Source organism: Megascapheus bottae, chromosome 6, assembly GCF_031878675.1.
Source record: "Megascapheus bottae isolate mThoBot1 chromosome 6, mThoBot2.hap1, whole genome shotgun sequence".
In the NCBI taxonomy this organism is placed as follows: Eukaryota; Metazoa; Chordata; class Mammalia; order Rodentia; family Geomyidae; genus Megascapheus; species Megascapheus bottae.
The window spans coordinates 55,314,860-55,335,432 of NC_143514.1; the positions used below are offsets into that span (position 1 = coordinate 55,314,860).

A 20,573-nucleotide genomic window follows, 5' to 3' on the forward strand; every position below is an offset into this window, starting at 1 on the left:
TCAGTCCGTGGTTCATTATGGTTTTGCATTTTGTATTTAAGCGTATGACACATTGAGTTAAATTTCATATAAGGTCTGAATCTCGAGTAAGTCTATTATAATTTATTCCTTTGCATATATACTTAAATCATTTTTTCAAGGCTTTCATCTGATAAATTGCTTTTTTACCTTTTCTGAAGTTCAGGATTATAGCAAGTTTTAGGAAAACAAGGTTAACTAGATGTAAATAATACAACATTGAAATTCAAAACATAACACTGCTTACATTAGTAAAATAAAGAAAAGAAGCTGGGTGCAGTGGCTCATGCCTGTAATCCTAGCTACTCAGAAGGCTGAGATCTGAGGATCAAGGTTCAAAGCCAGCCCAGGCACAAAAGGACCTGAGACATTTTTCTCCACACTGAGGTTATGTATTTTAATAGCTTTACATGTAATATTTATATATAAAAACTTTAAGTGCTTTTCTCCAATTTAAAAATCTAAAGAATTAAAAAATAAGGCGTTGAATATTTGAAAAAAATTACAGATTTACAAAATGTGTAGATTCTGTCATGAAAACTCTACACCAACATTATACACTTGGAAAAAATACAAACAGGATATATTACAAATTTATGCAGCAATAACTTAGTTCATACCATTCAATAAAAAATACATTAATCAAGATACACAAGCCTTTTTTTTTTTTTTGGCCAGTCCTGGTGCATGAACTCAGGGCCTGAGCACTGTTCTTGGGCTTTCTCAAGGCTCGAGCTCTACCACTTGAGCTACAGTACCACTTCTGGCTTTTTCCTGTGTATGTGGTACCGAGGAATCGAACCTGGGTCTTCACGCATGCGAGGAAAGCATTTTTATCACTAGGCCAAACTCCCAGCCCAAGATACACAAGCTTTTTCTAGGTTCTAAACTGAAGAACTTTTTTTTTCTTTTTCTTTTTCCTTTTCTTTTGCAGAATCTTTAAAACCGGTGGCACTTAAAATTTGTTAGCCTTTCTACTGGGAGGTAAATTATATACAGCAATAATGAAAAAGATGAACAGACCAATTGTCTATTATAAATCGTTCCAGCTTTGCTCAACTTTTTTCTCATATTCTCGTTTGTTTTCTTCAGTTCATCCAAAAAAGACTAAATTGATGTTAAGATAGAAGATATATCATATGTTGGACTCCATCGATTCTGAAGGATATCTAAACATTTGCTACCATCAGTGTACACATTTGCATAAACATTTTGACTAAAAGCCTAACAGCTGGTGGTTTATTTGGATATTCTTCAGAAAATTCTGTTACTAGTGTAAAAGTACTATCCTCAAAGGGTGTCCCTTCTGGCCCATTCCACTGCGTGATGTTTTCTCATGGTGCACCACTGACCCCCATGGGTAGATCCTCTTGCAGTCACTTGAAATCCAATATGAGCCTTCTCTGAGCTGGGGTCAACATGCTTCCCCAGCTCCCCCACTGTCAGTCTCAGGACCTGAGGCTTTTATCTCTAGTTGACCACTAGAAAACTTAGAAAATGGGAAGTGGGGCTTTGCTGAAGAGTAGGATGGTACCCTTGAGCTGAAAGAGCTCAGGGACACTGCTCTGGCCCAGGGGTAGGGCAGTAGCCTTGGGATATAGAGCTCAGGGACAGCACCCAGGCTGAGTTCAAGCCCCATGAGACACACACACACACACACACACACACACACACTAAATAAATAAATAAATAAAAAATAAATAAATATTTCAGGGATGGGTAAGTAATCTATGGTGTATCTAGACAATAGAATGTTACTCAACCCTGAAAAGAAATAAGCTGTCAGGCCAGGAATTTGGCCTAGTGGTGGAGTACTTGCCTAGAATGCACGAAGACCCAGGTTCTATTCCTCGGTACCACATACATAGAAAAAAGCCAGAAGTGGTGCTGAGGCTCAAGTGGTAGAGCTCTAGCCTTGAGAAAGTCCGAGGACAGTGCTCAGGCCCTGAGCTCAAGCCCAGGACTGGCAAAAGAAAAAAAAGAATAGAAAAAGAGGTAAAATTTAAACTTCATTTCTCCCATCCTATTTGTTATTTGTTATTTTCTATAATTCTATACAGTTCTATTATACTATTACCATAATAGCTGTTTACATGTCATTCTATTCAGATTATAATATATTCAAGGAATATGTCTAATTTAATTATCTGTCTTCACTGATCAACTTTAGCACATTGTTCCAAAGATTATTATGATTGGTGGCTGAGTGAATGAGTGAATAGCTTATAAAATCATTTTGGAGAACTTGTCAACTATGTATGTGGGAGGTAAGGCAGAACACAAACTGTAGAATATTAGATCAAAGTTGACCAAATTTCTACCTTTAATAGGACCTGGAAATCAGGAAGCACATAATTTTTTTATTAAAGAGTTTATTAACATTGATTTTTTACATCATATTTCAAATGACATGTTCAACAAACAAGTATTCAAGAAGAGAATCTCTATATACAATCACTGGCACTTAGACTTTAGAACATAATTAAAATTAGGCTGAGGGTTTGTATGTCATAGATACAAATTAATCTATGTAATAAAAGCACATAATTTTTAGGAGAAAGATGATTAATTCAGTTTGGGCCTTGATGAATTTGAAGTGATTTCTTAGGAAATGCCCAGCAGGCACTTGGAAATGTAGGTCGAGAACTTAGATTTCTAAAGAAATTGGAGTTGCTAGCAAAAGTAATATTGGAGCCGGGTGCCAGTAGCTCATGCCTGTAATCCTAGCTGCTCAGGAGGCTGAGATCTGAGGGTCTCGGTTCAAAGCCAACTTGGGCAAGAAAATCTTTGAGACTCCTATTTCCAATTAACCACTAGAAACCTGGAAGTAGCACTGTGGCTCAAAGTGGTAGAGTGCAAGCTTTGAGCTGAAGAGCTTAGGGACAGTACCCAGGCCCAAAGTTCAAGCCACACAACGGACAGAAAAATAAATAAATAAATATTGGAATTACTTCAAACTCTGCTACTTCTCACTATTATTTTCTCTCGTATAGAAACCGTAACACTATCCTAATAATGCTTGTTTTTGTCCCAGAAACTTTCTTTCAATCCATTCTCTGCATTCCTGCAGAAAATGATCTTTAAAAAAAAAAAAACAACCAAATCTGGTCATAATATTGCTTTATTTAAAAAAAGCCTTGTGGGGGCCAGGAGTTTAGCCTAGTGGTAGAGTGCTTGCCAAGAATACATGAAGACCCAGATTCGATTCCTTGGTACCACATACATAGAAAAAGGCCGTAAGTGGTGCTGAGGCTCAAGTGGTAGAGCTTTAGCCTTGAGGAAGTCCGAGGACAGTGCTCAGGCCCTGAGCTCAAGCCCAAGACTGGCAAACAACAACAACAACAACAACAACAATAATAATAATAATAATAATAATAAACTTGTAAAGGGAATTGTGATGGGTGTAGTGATAGAGCACTTATCTACCAAATATGAACTGCAAATAAAACTTTTAAATAATTATTTGATTTTTTTTTTTTTTTTTTGCCAGTCCTGGGCTTGAGCTCAGGGCTTGAGTACTGTCCTTGGACTTTATCAAGGCTATCACTCTACCACTTGAGCCTCAGCACCACTTCCGGCTTTTTGCTATGTATATGGGGTACCAAGGATCGAACCTGGGTCTTCGTGCATGCTAAGCAAGCACTCTACCACTAGGCCAAACTCCTGGCCCCTTCTTTGATTTCTTTAGAAAAGAACTTGCAGGGTTTTATAGGATGAACAGAGGGGAGGGATGAATCTGTTGGAGAAAGATTGTTGCTGATTGCTATGTCTGAACATACCAATTGCAAGTTATAGGGGCCTGAAATATAGCTATTATGACAAGTGAAAAGTTCCCACTGGTCTAGAGTGATTTGAGGCCTGATGGCAAAGCTTGTTTCCTTGTTCCCATCACTCTGAGTAGAGCAAACGCCAAGTACATGAGTGAAAGAGGGAAATAGGAGACTAGGTGTCATATTGATACAGCCATTGCTGGCATCAAAGATAAAGGAAAGGGCCATGAGCCAAGGAATACAGGCAGCCTTTTACAGCTAGAAAGCTTGGGACCTGAAGGAGGATTGCAACCCTGCCAACATTTTAATTGAGCTCAATGAAACTCATTTTCAACATATGACTTCCAGAAAGTTAGATAATAAATTCGTGTTGCTTTAAGCCATCAAATGTGCGAATCCTTAATTATCAGTAGGCAACTAATAGCTCTTGAAAGATGTATACACCATAGTCATATAATCATCAGAATCCTGACATCAGAACTACAATTTTTATAGTAGAAATAGAAACTAATACAATTACTCTGGGTCTGGGTGTTGGCCCTGAGCTCTTCAGCTCAAAGCTACCACCCTACCCTTTGATCCACAAGAGCCACTTCCAGTTTTCTAGTGGTTAGTTGGAGATAAGAGTTTCACAGGGGGGGGGGAGTATGGCCTAGTAGTTAAAGTGCTTGCCTAGCATGCACGAAGCCCCAGGTTCGATTCCTTGGTACCACATACATAGAAAAAAAGCCAGAAGTGGTGCTGAGGCTCAAGTGGTAGAGCTCTAGCCATGAGAAAGTCCAAGGACAATGCTCAGGCCCTGAGCTCAAGCCCAGGACTGGCAAAAAAAAAAAAAAAAAAAAAAAGAGTTTCACGGGGGCTGGGATTTTGGCTTAGTGATAGAGTGCTTGCCTAGCATGCATGAAGACCCAGGTTTGGTTCCTTGGTACCACATACATAGAAAAAAAAAATGCCAGAAGTGGTGCTGAGGCCCTAGCCTTGAGAAAAGTCCAAGGACAGTGCTCAGGCCCTGAGCTCAAGTCCAGGACTGGCCAAAAAAAAAAGTCTCATCAACTTCAGTGCCCGGGCTAGCTTTAAATGGCTCCTGAGTAGCTAGGATTACAGGTGTGAGCCATCACATCCAGTTTGATTTCTTTCTATATATAACTCTTTCTCCTTTTCTCACTTCTGGAGAGCCTTTTCTAGCCCATATTAATCTACATTGATTATTTCACCTCTGTGTTTATCTCATACTATAACATTTCTTTTTTTCTTTTTTCTTTTTGTTAATTCTATGGCTTGAATTCTGGGCTTGGTGTTGTTCCTGATCTCTTTGCTTAAGGCTAATGCTCTACCACTTGAGTTACTTCTGGTTTTCTGGTGGTTAATTGTAGAGTCTCACAGATTTTCTTGCCTGGGCTGACTTTGAACTATGATTCTCAGCCTCCTGAGTACTAGGATTACAGGTATGAGCCACCAGTGCCCGGATGCCATATTTCTTATATTGTTAATGCAGTCCTTAAGTACCTATCTGTGTTCTAACTATTTACATTTTCAAGACTTAACTTAGGAGCAAAGAGTATAGCTTAACAGTAGAGCACTTGCCTAGCATACACAAGGTCTTGGATTTAATCCCCAGAACTGCAAATAAATAAATTAGTAAATCAAGTGATTTAACTCAAATATCCCTAATACCTAAAAGTCCTTTCTAAGCCGTTGGCCCCAGCCTTGAATGAGTGTCAGGTACTCTGTTCTGTTCTTTTTTCTTTTTTCTTTTTTTGCCAGTCTTGGGTTTAGACTCAGGGCCTGAGCACTGTCCTTGGGTTTTTGTTCTATGACTTGAGCCACAGCACCACTTCTGGCTTTTTTTTTCCCTATGTATGTGGTACCAAGGAACTGAATCTGGGTTTTTATACATGCTAGGCAACAAGCACTCTTACCACTAGGCCATACTCCTGGCCCCAAGGTACTCTGTTCTATGATATCCCTACCACTTGCTGATTTTTGTCACTAAAATTAATGTTCCTTCAATTATAAATCTTTACTTATCTGTTTGTCCAACTAGACAAACTAGGTATCACATTAAGGGCTTTAAATATGTTTAATGATGAATAAGTCTATCTCTTAGAATTACTGTGGATGTATTATATTCACCCCAATGTTGGAAACTACCTCCCATTCCCAAATTAGGGTATAAAGAAATAATTGAAAGAAAAAGCATTCTCCATGGCCACCATTATAAAATATGAGCTCTACCCCTGATGATAAGAAATGTGGCCTCTCAGAAGTTATCTTCTGAAATGTTTTGTTTTTATTTTACTTTCTCTTAATAATTCTGCATTAGAAAAGATCAAACATCTTACCTGTCATAATATTTTGGTTCAGAGACAGGTTTACTGTGGAGTTCAGACATTTGAGCCAAAGAAGCTTCTTTGATCTACATGTACTCTTTTTTTTTATTATTTTATCAACCTTTCAGGTAAGAGTGTTTTCTTTTCTTTTTCTGTTCTGAGGACTGAATTCAGCCTTGCACTTACTAGAGCAAGCAGTCCTCCATTGAACTAAGTCCCCAACCCCAAGACTATTCTCATTTACCCTACAAGAGTCTTATTATGTCCTTTTCTAAAAAAAAAAAAAATCCCAGGCCTCTAAATAATGGGGAAAAAAATCCCAGGGCTCTCTGAAATGGTCTTTCATGAACCACAAAAAAAAAAAACCCTCTTGAATGTAGATGTAGATTAGGTGGGGGAAATGTTTTGTCTAGCCTTTTTGTTTTTCCTGTAGGCTTAACCAATAAGTAAATTTGAGTCTCAGAACTCACAAGAGCTCTAACCTGCTTTAATTCTGAGATCATCATTAGTCTACATTGATTATTTCACCTCTGTGTTTATCTTATACCATAATATTTATATTTTTTGTTTTGTTTTGTTTATTGGTCAGGTATAGGACTTGAATTCTGGATCTGGACACTGTCCCTGATTTTTGTTTGTTTAAGGCTAATGCACTACCACTTGAGTTACAGCCTCACTTCTGGCGTTCCGGTGGTTAGCTGGAGAGTCTCTTGGACTTTCTTGCCTAGGTTGGCTTTTAAACTGTGATCCTCAGATCTTAGCCTCCCGAGTAGCTAGGATTATAGGCATGAGCCACCATTGCCCAAATGAGGAAGAATATTCTATGTAGCAATTTTTCTCACCACCATTGGTGTTAGAGCAGCAAAAGAGTTAAAAGCCATGTAAAAACATAAGGATGAGATTACATGGCAATATAATTTTGATTCAGAAGAGTTGCTGACACTTTTTTCTTTTTTTTTCAATGAAGAACCAACCATAACTCATATCCAAAGGATGCTATGAATGTCTTTGAAACCCAAGTGAAAAGTTGATGAGAGTGTCTTTATCTGATTGGTGTTTTTACCGAATCAGATTACTGTAGATTGTAGAAAAATGGTTTTTGCTCCATTTTCTAAAGTAAATGAAAAGTATTGCCCTGATTGAATTTGTTTTTGCATTCTTGCAGGCCCATAGAGGTCAAATTGCAAGAAAGAACAAAAGAATAGAAATGAAGTGTAATATGACCCCAGGACCAAAATGCAATAAATGTTAGGAATGGCATTCTTATTAGTAGTACATGAAACCTTCTTTAAATATAAAGAATGCAGGCGGGGAGTTTAGCCTAGTGGTAAAGTGCTTGCCTAGCATGCACAAAGACCCAGGTTTGATTCCTCAGTACCATATACTTAGAAAAAAAAAAAGCCAGAAGTGGTATTGAGACTCAAGTAGTAGAGCTCTAGCCTTGAGAAAGTCCAAGGACAATGCTCAGGCCCTGAGCTCAAGCCCAGGACTGGCCAAAAATAAATAAATAAATAAAATTAAAAATAAAATTTAAAAAAATATATAAAGAATGCTATGGGACTTGCATTCATCTCCATATTTTAAGGACCATATTAGAACTAAAATGTCAGGGAGTTTAGAAAAGATGATACAACTGCCTGAAAATTATTCTTTTGATTACCATAAGAATTTAATTACAGTTCATATGATATTAAGGCATACTAAGGCATAGGCATTTTTCTTTAGACCATTTGAAGTTAAGATCTACCTGAAATGAGGAAGTCTTTAGATATTGGAATAAGGAAGCCAGCTAGAATTATAGTTAAAACACTAAATAATCGGCCGAGAGTTTGGCCTAGTGGTAGAGGGCTTGCCTAGCATGCAGGAAGACCCAGGTTCAATTCCTCGGTACCACATACATAGCAAAAAGCCGGAAGTGGTGCTGAGGCTCAAGTGGTAGAGCTCTAGCCTTGAGAAAGTCCAAGGACAGTGCTCAAGCCCTGAGCCCAAGCCCAGGACTGGCAAAAAAAAACAAAAACAAAAACAAAAAAAAACACTAAATAATCTACAAACACATATAATTACAATTTCAATAAATTCTGGTGACCTGATTCAGTATACAGTCTCAGAGGAGTACAGTTTTTGTTATGGAAATAAAGAATTATATTTTGTTAGTAGTGGGCTTGAACTCAGGGCCTGGGCACAGTCCCTGAGCTTTTTTCACTTAAGGCTACTGCTCTACCACTTTGAGCCATAGTACTTCTTGTTATCTGGTGGTTAACTGGAGATAAGAGTCTAAGAGATTTTCCTGGCTTTGAACCACAGTCCTCTGATCTCAAACTTCTGAGTAGCTAGGATTACAGGAGTGAGCCATCAACACCCAGCTGCAGGGCCCCTTTTTCTTTTTGAGATAGTGTCTTGCTATGTAGCTCAGGCTGGCCTCAAATGGTGTAGAACCATCTACGATTGAACTCATGAATCACCTGCCTTAGGTTTCAGAGTGCTGGGTTTTCAGGGATATACTACCATATACTAAGCTTGCTTGTTGAAATGGAGTCTCACTAACTTTTTGTCTGTACTGACCTCAAACCACAATCTTCCTATCTTTGCCTCCCTGTAGCTGGGATTACACGAATGAATCACCTCACTGAGCCTGAATACAATTTTTTATTCATTTTTATTGTAAAGGTGATGTACAAAGATGTTACATATGTCAAATGAGTATATTTCTTTTTCTGAATACAATTTTGAAGACTCAAAAATAAGCATTTGAACAGTGCCTAGGCCCAGAATTCAAGCCCCATGACCTCCCCCGCCCCCGCAAAAAAATTTTTGCTCATTCAATATTGTAATTGATTTAAAATAGCTTTGGATATACTTTCCTTTTGAAAAACAGTTTATTGTTTTTATTTTCCATTCATCACTGATATAAACTACTGAATGAAGCAGAGTAAGTCCTAAAATCTTTGTAACTCATAACTTTAGAATTATGTGCTGTCCTTTTCTTTGTTTGAATTAAGAATCCAACCAAGTAGTTGTATTAATGTATATCATTTTGGCAACATATATACTTTATAAATATGTACATTATATATCTGTAGAAAATTGCTTCCATTGTAATATATTTCTTTCTAATCCATGTTCAAATCTATAAACTGAAGTGAAGAAACCTGATATGCAGTTCCTATTGATTGCCTACCAGTACACAAGATAACTTGTCTTAAGTCTTATGAACCATAGAATGATTACCAAAAAGTGAAAGTACTATTTTCAAAGTAATTACGTTTTTCACATTTTAGAGGGTTTTTTGTTGTTGTTTTGTTTTGTTTTTGCCAGTCCTGGGGCTTGAACTCAGGGTCTGGGAACTGTCCTTGGATACTTTTTGCTCAAGGCTAGCATTCTGTCACTTGAGCCACAGCGCCACTTCCAGCCTTTTCTGTGTATGTGGTTCTGGGGAATCGCACCCAGGGCTTTGTACATGCTAGGTGAGCACACTACCACTAGGCTACACTCCCGGCCCCCTATTTTAGAGGTTTTAATGAGTTCTTCCATTTCATCTTTTTTTAAACAAGCTATTTCTAAAATAACAGAAAAATATCAGTCTTTTAAAGTATACACCTAATTCTCACAGAGTTCCAAGTAGAAGAATATCAGAAAACTAGGTAATGCAAGTGCATGGCTGGATTGGAGAAGACTTGTTCTTTAACTGTAACTGCTAGGGATTGCAGAGACCACTGCTTCTTAAAACTAGTGCTGAGAAGGGCCATGGCCATTCTTCAGAGGTTAATACAAGGAAAACCTCTTGATTTGTCAGAGGAGTCTGGGAGGGGAGCAGATGGCTTTGAGAAGGGCCCTCCAGCTTACTCAGCTGCTCCTAGAAGCATAGAGTGACCTCTGTAATACAAACAAACCAAGTAGCTCTCAGGGTAATGGGGCAGCATCATTTGTATGCTGCAACAACAATACTGCTCCTCACTTTATCTCTCACACCCTCACCCAATGTGTGGGCACCATCTGTTTCTTGTGATTTATATAGGACCTGGCCCTGGCTAGTTGGGATTATTATTGAAAGGTATCTGTAAGTAATGTGTTATATATAAATTACTCTCACATGAATCTGATAAGCAGATAAGTTTTATGTCCATTTACATAATTAAGAAACTGAGGCAAAGAAGAATTGAGGGCATTGGAATCATAATGTAAGCCTTCTAATTTTTGGTCTATTTGCATCCTGGTACTAGTCACAGAACCATTCCTTTGCTACTGTTTAGACATTAGCTACAAAGCTATTGAGTTTTAGCATTCAAGAATATTTGTTATTTTGCAACATTATTGTCAAGGTTGTAAGCCTTTTCATTGCCACTGTTTTGGTAGGGGATAGAAAGGAGAGAAAGAGTGACCTGCTTTATTTTCTGTCAGTATATTGCTGTGGTCTTCCAGTAGACAGAAAATAAGAAGGTCCAATTTACTTTATAGTTTTATCAAAGCCAAATTTATTTAAATGAACACATTCTCGTTCAAAAGAGTTAGTTTGTATATTCATATATATGTATTATACATATATGCATACACATTATATTTAAACTGACTAAAGAAAAATTATTCATTCTAGTAAACCACAGCTCTCTTTTTCTCTGTCATTGGCTGAAATAACATTCATTTTCATGCGTTAGCACCTGCCTAGGAGCCTGGTGAATCAAAAGAGCAATGAGCAAAGTGGTTTTAATTGCCCAGGCTTTGCTAGAGCTTTTCTTGCACTCAGAAACACAAAAGACTTTGAATGGTGTCAGAGGGCTGTACTGAGAAGTGCTTTCCTTTAGAACTCTAAGCAGATGATTCACTTACTGTGGTGAGCCATTGTCTTGTACAGATGAGTTCATGAGCCCATCTTAGTCCCAGCTGTGAGAGCATCACAGAGTACTTGTGAGTTGCAAGTTGCCTTAAACAGTTGCCCAGGAAACCAGGCAAATGTCAGCTTACTGACTTATCGTTAATGCAGAACTCTGTCTTTATAAAATTGTACTTGCCAATTAGCCCCATAAAGTTTATATACATAAATTGAAGTGTCCTGTTCACAATATCGTAGTGGTAGCAGTACAGACTATGGAGCCAGACTACCTGTCTTCAAATCCTAAACATAGTTTATAGGTTGTATGATCTTAGACAAGTTCCTTTGTCTCTCTAGCCTGTTTTCTCATCTGGGGGTGGGGGGGAGGGAAGCAAGGATGGGGAGCTGGGGGAGGGTAAGGGAGAACAAAATTTAACTTTGTTGTGAGGACTTGACTAGTAAACACCTGAACCCTCTTTTGCATGTACTAAGTATTCAGTAAATGTTAGCTAATAAAATTACTCATATTTTAAATTTCTTAAAAACAGATTATGTTGGGCTGGGAGTTTTGCCTAGTGGTAGAGTGCTTATCTAGCATTCATGAAGACCTAAGTTTGATTCCTTGGTACCACATATATAGAAAAAGCTGGAAGTGGTGGTGCTATGGCTCAAGTGATAGAGCTCTAGACTTGAGAAAGCCCAAAGACAGTGCTGAGGCCCTGAGTTCAAGCTCCCGGACTGGCAAAGAAGAAAAGAAAGAAAGAAAAAAAAGAAAGGAAAAGAAAAAATGTTATGAAAAGGAGAAGAAAGATAACTGCTGTCCATTGAGGCAAGAAAATGAATTAGAGAAAATAACCTTGGTACATCAGTATATTAACATATATAAATTGTTACTTTGCTCACCATTCCAGAGAAACTGGTTAATTTGCTGATTTTATTTTAATCACAAAATCAGGAATTTTATAAACATGTTTAATCCTCTGTGAATTATAAATATAAATATGTAATTTAAATTTCAGTTTAGTGTTCATTTATTCATCCATCCATAAACACTTAGTAAGCTTTTAGAATATCCCTGATAAAAATATAGAGATGAAAACCATATCGCTTACTTTCAAGGCATTCATAATCTAAAGGGAAAAGGCAAATATGAAAACTATTAATTACACTGATGGTTGCTGTAATAGAGGTATGACTGAAGAAAAGCAAAAGCTACTGAAGAAGCACTTAATTAGTTGTCCAAAGAGATTAGGGAAAACTTTCAGTTTTAAGTGGAGAATAAGTTTGAGTGGAGAATAAAGAATAAGAAGTAGGTGAAAAGGCTATATGTAGTATAGAGAACTTCACATCTAAAAGGATAGAGACTAAGACAATGAAAAAGACAGATTGCAAAAGTCTGGTGTGTTTAATATGTTGAGAGGTAGTAGGGAACAATTCTGAAGAGAGGAAGAAACCACATCAAAAGAAATTTACGCATTATCCTATAATCAGTAGGAAACCATTAAAATATTTTAAGCAAACTTTTTTTTTTCCTTTTTTCTTTGTTTTGGGAGATCAGTCTTAGAGTTTCAATCCAGGGCACGGGTGATGTGTTGGCTCATTCACTCAAGGCTAGCACTCTACTACTTTGAGTCACAGCTCCACTTCCATTTTCCTGGTGGTTAATTGGAGATAAGACTCTTACAGCCCTTCTTGCCTCAAATGGTTTTGAACTGCAGTCCTCAGATCTGAACCTCCTGAATAGCTAGGATTATAAGTATGAGCTACCAGTATCTGGCCAGCAATTTTTTTTTTTTTGCCAGTGGTGGGGACTGAACTCAGGGCCTGAACACTGTTCTTGGGCTTTCTCAAAGCTAGAGCCCTATCACTTGAGCCATAGCACCACTTCCAGCTTTTTTCTATGTATCTGGGTACCGAGGAATCGAACCCATATCTTTGGGCATGCTAGGCAAGCACTCTTACCACTAGGCCAAATTACCGGCCGCAGCAAATATTTTTAAAAATGAACATTTTTCTGTAATTCTTTATTCTGCTAGACTGTGTGCAAGCAATAGAAACGTTAGTTAGATAAAGCCTGGCACGGTGGCTCACTCCTGTGATCCTAGCTACTCAGGAGGCTGAGATCTGAGGATCAGGGTTCAGAGCTGTCCCGGCACTATAGACCATGAGACTCATCTCCAATTAATCACCAGAAAACCAGAAGTGGCCTGTGGCTCAAGGTGTGGGGTGGTAGCCTTGAGCTGAAGAGCCCAGGGACAGCGCCTAGTCTCACAACCGACAAAAAAAAAAAAAGATAAATAGGTTACAACTTTGTAGTAATGATATGAATATTCTATTCATGTTCTGGAAGATGAGTAGAAGTAAGATTTTTGTCAGGAAGATATAGTTAGTCCAGACAAAAGATTTTTGAGCTCTTTGGTTGAGGCACTGTTAGGATAGTTCAAATAGTAAGTCTGGAATGGAGGTACTTAAGAGGAAAAATCTACAAAATTTAATAATGTATTGGATATGGAACAAAAGATGCTAAGGATAAATCCCAGAGTTTCAGCTCCTACCTGCCTCTACAGCCTGTTACGTGCCAATTTACCCCTTCCTAATTTTCTCTGCTTTCTCTTGCTGAAGCACTTTTGCCTCTCTTCCATTTCCACTTTTCCTTCTCCTCTTCTTCTTCCTACTCTCTGTCTCTGTTGGTCTTTATTTGACACCCTCTCTTTCCCCCTTCCTGTCCCTCTCCCCTTCCTGCCAGCCCTAAAATCCTCTTTACCACTACTATACCATTTCCCATCTCTTCACATAATTAATCCCTGCTTAGACTATAAACCAATTTTGACTCTCATTTCATCAAGTTCATCATCCTTTAACACCTTTGAGCTAGTTCAGTTTTATACTGTTGTATATTGTCCTATCATTGTATATTTCTCCTTCATGGCACTTACCACAATTACAATTAAAGAATATTCTTTGTGGAATTTTGTTTAATATATTCCTGTCAGAGAGCATTATATCTTTTTAGTAGATAGATGTGTCCTTGATATCTAACAGAGTATATGTTAAATAATGATTAGTTGAATGACTGAACATTGATTTGAAGGTATTTATTTAAAAATGAAAGAAATTAACATATGTCTGAGTTTTAAGTGTTCAAATTTCCTATAATCCCAAGATGGAAAGACAAATGCTATGCTTTGGATTTTTTGTTTATTTTAGGCCACCACATTGAATCTTACTGGGAGACTACATGTTGTATATCCTATGCCACTGTGTCTTAGGATTTCTTTTTTTTTTAAATCAGTTTAGTAACTGAATGGGTATCATAGTGGCTGAATGTATGTAAACAAAGATTAAAATCGAGTTTGTATGATTTAGGCATATTTTAATTATAAAAAAGATTAAAGCAATATGAAATGTTACTATCTTTCCTCATCTTGGAAAATGGGGTAGATGTTTTGAAAATGTTATAATGGAAGTAAAATGTAGCTTTAGGAGTTTAGACTCTGAAGCCCAACTTCCTGGGCTCAAGTCCTAGTTCTGCCCTTGTCCCTTCACCAACAAAAACAGGAATAATAATAGTACTAAGCACAGAGTACTGTGATGAAAATTAAATGATGGGATGTATGTAAAAGGTCTTAGAAAGTATCTTACACATGGTGGTGCTCAAAATATATTACTGATTTAAAATTTATTTTCTCTTTAGGCTATCTCTGTGGGAGAGCACTTACCTAATATGCGCAAGGACCTGGGTTTGCTTATTAGCTCACACAGGGGCCAGGAGTTTAGCCTAGTGGTGGAGTGTTTGCCTAGCATGCACAAAGACCTGGTTTTGATTCCTCCATATCACAGACATAGAAAAAGCTGGAAGTGGTACTATGGCTCAAGTAGTAGAACTCTAGCTTTGAAAAAGCCCAAGGACAGTGCTCAGGCCCTGAGTTCAAGCCCCAGGACTGGCAAAAAAAAAAAAACTCACATGTGTACATGTGCATGCATATGCACAAACTCATACTCAAACACATTAAGGAAGAAAACATATAGATTGAATTGAAGAAAACATATAGATTTATGTTTCCCAGGGTATTTCAGAATGTGAAATTAAGGTCATTTTAAATTTTGTTCTCATGACTACAATCATGCAATAAAAGTGAGGCAATACGGGACTGGGAGTTTGGCCTAGTGGTAGAGTGCTTGCCTAGCATGCATGAAGCCCTGGGTTCGAGTCCTCCATACTACAAACAAAAAACTGGAAGTGGTACTGTGGTTCAAGTGGTAGAACACTAGCCTTGAGAAAGCCCAAGGACAGACAGTGCTTAGGCCCTGAGTTCAAGGCCCTGGTCTGGCAAAAAACAAACAAAAAGTGAGCCAGGCCAGGTGACTCCCTCCTGTAATCCTAGCTACTCAGGATGCCGAGATCTGAGGATATTGGTACAAAGCTAGCCCAGCACTAAAAATTGTGAGAGACTTTTATCTCCAATTAATCACTAAAAAACAGGAAATAGCTTAAGGAGTAGGGCGGTAGTCTTGAGCTGAAGAGCTCAGGGACAGCCTCCAGACCCAGAGTTCAAGCCCCACAGCCTACCAAAAAAAACACAAAAAACAAAAAACAAGCGAGTTTTGTCCTTGATTCTTATTTTAAAGAAAAGGAAAAGAGTTAATGTGAGAATTAGTTTTTATTAGAAAGCAATAAAATTTTAACATAGCTCACCTCTAAATAACAGGTCCAAAATAGTGATCTCTTCTGACTATTAAAGCCATAATGTGGCTGTCACATCTGTAATCCTAGCTATTTACGAGGCTGAGATTTGAGGATGGTAGTTCAAAGCTAGCCTAGGCAGGAAAGTCAATGAAACCTTTTGTGTTGTTTTGGTAGGTCATAGTGCAAACTCAGGGCCTGGGTACTGTTTCTGATCTCCTTTTGCTCAGGTGAGTGCTCTACTACTTTGAGCCACAGCTCCACTTCTGGTTTTGTGGTGCCTAATTGGAGATAAGAGCCTCACAGACTTTACTATCTGGGATGGCTCCAAACTCAATCCTTAGATTTTAGCCTCCTGAGTACATAAGATTATGGGCATGAACCACTGGCACTAGGTTTCATGAGACTCTTATTTCCAGTTAACCACCAGAAAATATGAAAGTGGGGCTGTGGCTGAGGTAGTAGAAGGCCCTCCTTGGGCACAAAAGCTGAGGGACAACCTCTAAGCCCTGAATTCAAGCACCAGGACTGGCACATGTGCACACACACACACACATATAATCCTCAGTTATAGAAATATTGAATTACACAATTATTTTGAATTTTAAGGGTTTTTTTGTTTTTGTTTTTGTTTTTTTCCAGTCCTGGGCAAGGCTAGAACACTACCATTTGAGCCTCAACACCATTTTTGGCTTTTTTTCTATGTATGTGGTACCGAGGAATCAAACCCAGATCTTTGTGCATGCGAGGCAAGCACTCTACCACTAGGCCAAACTCCCAGCCCTATCTTAATTTTTTTTAAAAATAAAAAAGGGTTCATTCAAATATGATTATGTTCTTATTAGTTAAGGACTAAGGAAGAAGTGCAGAAATGAGAAGCTATTTCTCTCCAAGCATGCCTGCTCACTCAGCAGTAAGACCACTCTAGCTGTGGCCAAGAGTAAGATAGTGAGAGCGCATCATACTAGGAATTAGGCAACCAGATATGCTATTTACTCTGTAAATCTCAGGCTACTCACTTTACAATGTTAACATCAGATTTCTTTTTAGTGAAATGATGATAATAACTGCTCTGCCTATCCTTCAAAAGTACATTGTGAGACTCTTCTATGGATTTACTATTATGATTTTTATGCAGTTTTTGCTAATGGGTCTCCATGTAAAGGGATTCAGAAATAACTTCCCCAATGGCCAAGTTTCACAGTGGTTGGAACAAAATTAGGAAGTATATTCTTAATTTTCCTAAGTTTCCAGAGTATGTAGCACATTCTTTTTTGGTGGTATTGTGGTTTGAACTCAGGGCCTTGCACTTACCAGGCAAATGCACTACCACTGGGGTCATACCTTTAGACTTTTTTGCAATGATCAAATTTTCAGATATGGTCTCATGCTTTTGACTCAGGTCCAAAAGCAGTCTTCCCATCTCTACACCCTGAGTATCTAGGATTACAAGTGTGGGCTGCCATTCCAGGCCCAGTAACAAATGAAAATAAAATTTATTTTCTGTTCACAATGCGTGGTCCTTTTAAATAATCTGAAATTAGCCTTACCTTTGATCCTATCTCTATAGCAGCTAGCATACCATGTTGTAATCCTTTACTGATTATTATTTTTTTTGTCAGTCATGGGGCTTGAACCTTGGGCGTGGGCGCTGCCCTTGAGCTCTTCAGCTTAAGGCTAGTGCTCTACCACTTGAGCAACAGCACCATTTCTGGTCTTCGGGTGGTTAATTGGAGACAAGAGTCTTACAGACTTTAGTGCCCAGGCTGACTTTGAACTGGGATCCTCAGATCTCAGTCTCCTGAGTAGCTAGGATTACAGGTGTGAGCCATCAGCACTGGCTCTTTACATTTTAAGGATTATAGCACAGATAATGCTGTGGAATCAGACCAGGTTCCAAATCACAAGTCTACTACTTGGTAGGGCCTTGAATAAATAACCTTTCTGAACTCCATTTACATACAGTTAATAAAGAGGACAGTACTCATTTCTTAAGGTTGTTGTGATGAGGTGTTAAATGAATACAAAACTTCTGACAAAAAAAGGCACAGGAATATTTGATAGTCACACCACCTCCTTTTTTTTGTTAGCATTCTTAGGCCTGGTAGTCCTGTGTTTAAGGCCTCATTGAACTTTTGTTGAATGATTGAAATGGTTAGATGAATATATGTTCTTGTTAAAGGGGAAAAATCATATTTAAAGAACTAAATATGTAGAAGAGCTTAGGTTTTTCAATTTAGTTATAACTTAAAGATATATTCTCAGCGGGCCGTGATGGCTTACCTTGTAATCCTAGCTACTCAGGAGGCTAAGATCTGAGGAGAGAATCCACACCCCACGATCAACAAAAAAAGAAAGAAGGAAGGAAGGAAGGAAGGAAGGAAGGAAGGAAGGAAGGAAATATAGTCTCTGCATTTCAAAGTTTTGGGTGCTGGTTGGGTGTACCTAATAAGTAGAGATATAACACTATGTAATTGTACTGCATTAAGCTCTAACCTGTATAACTTAGAAAGTTTATCCTCTTTTGGGTATTCCATATGGTCACCAGTTTGTAATTTTAAAAAAGGTGGGGTCTTGACCTCAGGCCCTTAAGCTTTTATGCTTAAGGCTAGCACTCTACCAGTTGATCCACAGCTACACTTTGGGTTTTTGGGTTATTAATTGGAGAGAGTCTCATGGATTTTTCCTGGCTGGGCTTGCTTTGAACCACAATCCTCAGATCTCAGCCTCCTGAGTAAACTAGAGTTACAGGTTTGAGCCACCGATGCCCAGCTGTTGGAATTTTAAATAAGGAAGAAATATTGTCCTTAATTCCTTGGTTTTCCTGATAAAATTATTTTCATTTGTAGTGTTTACCTTACTCTAGATTTTAGTGAAATTTTGTGACCTTACCTTTGCCTGTACCTCAAGCTTAACAGGTATTTTTAACTTTAAGTGATTTCCTTCTTAACCATTTTGAGACTGTGCTAAAAAGCACACATAGGTACAAAAGTTTTCAGCTGGTTTGCTGTCGCTAGAATAAGAAGTTTTTCGAGCTTGTATATTCCTGCAGCAGAGTAATATTTGAGTTTCATTGACATTTGTGTCTGTGGCAAAGCCTACCTAAGATATAACAAATTGTACACTGATCACTAGAAATGCAAAATAAGACACTTTCAAATTTATTACTACTGAATCTCAATAAACAGAATTTTTTTTCTTTTTTCCTTAGGCTTCCATCTGAGTGGCACAGTAACTGAACCAGCCACTGCTTCAGAACCAGCAGTAACTTACAAAGTTGCAATCAGTTTTGATCGATGCAAAATCACTTCTGTAACATGTGGCTGTGGGAATAAGGACATATTCTACTGTGCTCACGTGGTAGCACTCTCACTATACAGGATCCGTAAACCAGAACAAGTCAAATTACGTCTTCCTATTTCAGAAACGCTTTTCCAGATGAACAGGGACCAGCTACAGAAGTTTATTCAATATTTAATCACGGCCCATCACACTGAAGTTCTTCCTACTGCACAAAAACTGGCAGATGAGATTTTGTCCTCCAACTCAGAAATCAACCAAGTAAACGGTAATTGTACTTTTTTTTTTTTGCTAAAAATGGCCTTTTCTACAATCACTGTCACCAGAGCAACCCTCTCCCCTCTATTATGTTGATTTATTGCATTTTAAGAGGTTGGGAGTTTTCCTACAATTATAATAATTTAATCTTAATCATTCCATTCTGTCCAAAGAACTATGTGCTTAACTCTTAGTGTCTTAAAGAAATTAAGTTGTCTTCTTCATAAAGATCTTGGCAGGAAGTATTAGCACTGTTCTATTTCTCAACTTTGGTGAGAAATTCATTAATCATAATATATATTTAGTAAAGAACTTAGAAACTAGGGCTACAGTACAGTAATAAGAGTGATAGCCTAGCATGCCCAAAGCTATGGGCCATCAGTTTGATCTCCAGCATCATAAAAATAATAAAAAAATTATTTCTTAAATAATAAGGCACTGGTAGCTTACCCCTATAACCCTAAACACCTAAAACTTGGAGCCTAAAATCCAGAAGATTATTGTTCAAAGCTAGCAAAAGACTCCATGAAATTCCATCTCCAATTAACTAGCAAAATGCTGGACTGGAGGTATGGCTCAGATGGTGGAGCACCAGCCATGAGACTAGCCATGAGCAAGAAAATTGAGCATGCATGAGGCCCTGAGTTCAAGCCTCAGTTAATTTTTAAATCAGTATGTGTACATGCATGTGTATGGACAGAAAACCGGAAGGAAATTCACTCTTATATCCACAGTGGTAATCTACAGCTCCTAAAATTGTAGATGAACTTTTAAAATCTCATATAATTTTATAATAAGTATGTAATGTTTTATGATTTAAAAAGACATTTAAGAATGAAATAAATATTAGCTTCGTAGACTTACTAGCCCCTTCAGGAAAAGTCTTATTTTATTGCTTCATGCTAATTTGGGCCTCAACTCATAACAATGGTTTGCTTCTATTTATAAAAGACATCTTTTCAGCTGGACAATATGGCTCACACCTATAATCCTAGCTACTCAGGAGGCCGAGACCTAAGGATTATAGGCATGAGCTACCAGTGCCTGGCTCACATTTCTTTATCCATGCAACTGTTGAACACTTCTTAATGTGTTTATTGGACATTTGCACTTCTTTTCCAAACTATTTATTAGTTTATTTTTCCACTTGTTACTTTATGAGTTGAGAGTCTTACGCACCTGGCTGGCTTTGAACCGCAATCCTCAGATCTCAGCCTCCTGAATGGCTAGGATGACAGGCATGAGCCACTGGTGCCCAGCTCTAGGCTGGATTTATTTTATTTTATTCTATTTAGGTTTTTTTTTTTTTTTTTTTTGCCAGTCCTATGCTTGGGCTTAGAGCCTGAGCACTGTCCTTGGGTTTTCTCAAGGCTAGAGCTGTACCACTTGAGCAACAGAACCACTTC

The 20,573-nt window shown here is 38.0% G+C and overlaps 1 protein-coding gene and 1 pseudogene across 1 annotated transcript in view; one reads left to right on the top strand and one right to left on the bottom strand.

Annotated features, from left to right (window-relative positions):
• The window catches only part of Zswim5 (zinc finger SWIM-type containing 5), a 95,774-nt gene that overhangs the window by 44,755 nt on the left and 30,446 nt on the right, over positions 1-20,573 (top strand). The window contains exon 2 of the mRNA XM_090334974.1: positions 18,821-19,177. Within this exon, the coding sequence (XP_090191100.1) occupies positions 18,821-19,177 (357 nt within the window). The remainder of the gene's footprint in view (positions 1-18,820; positions 19,178-20,573) is intronic.
• LOC150061925 (ubiquitin-conjugating enzyme E2 B pseudogene) lies at positions 1,052-1,439 on the bottom strand (annotated as a pseudogene).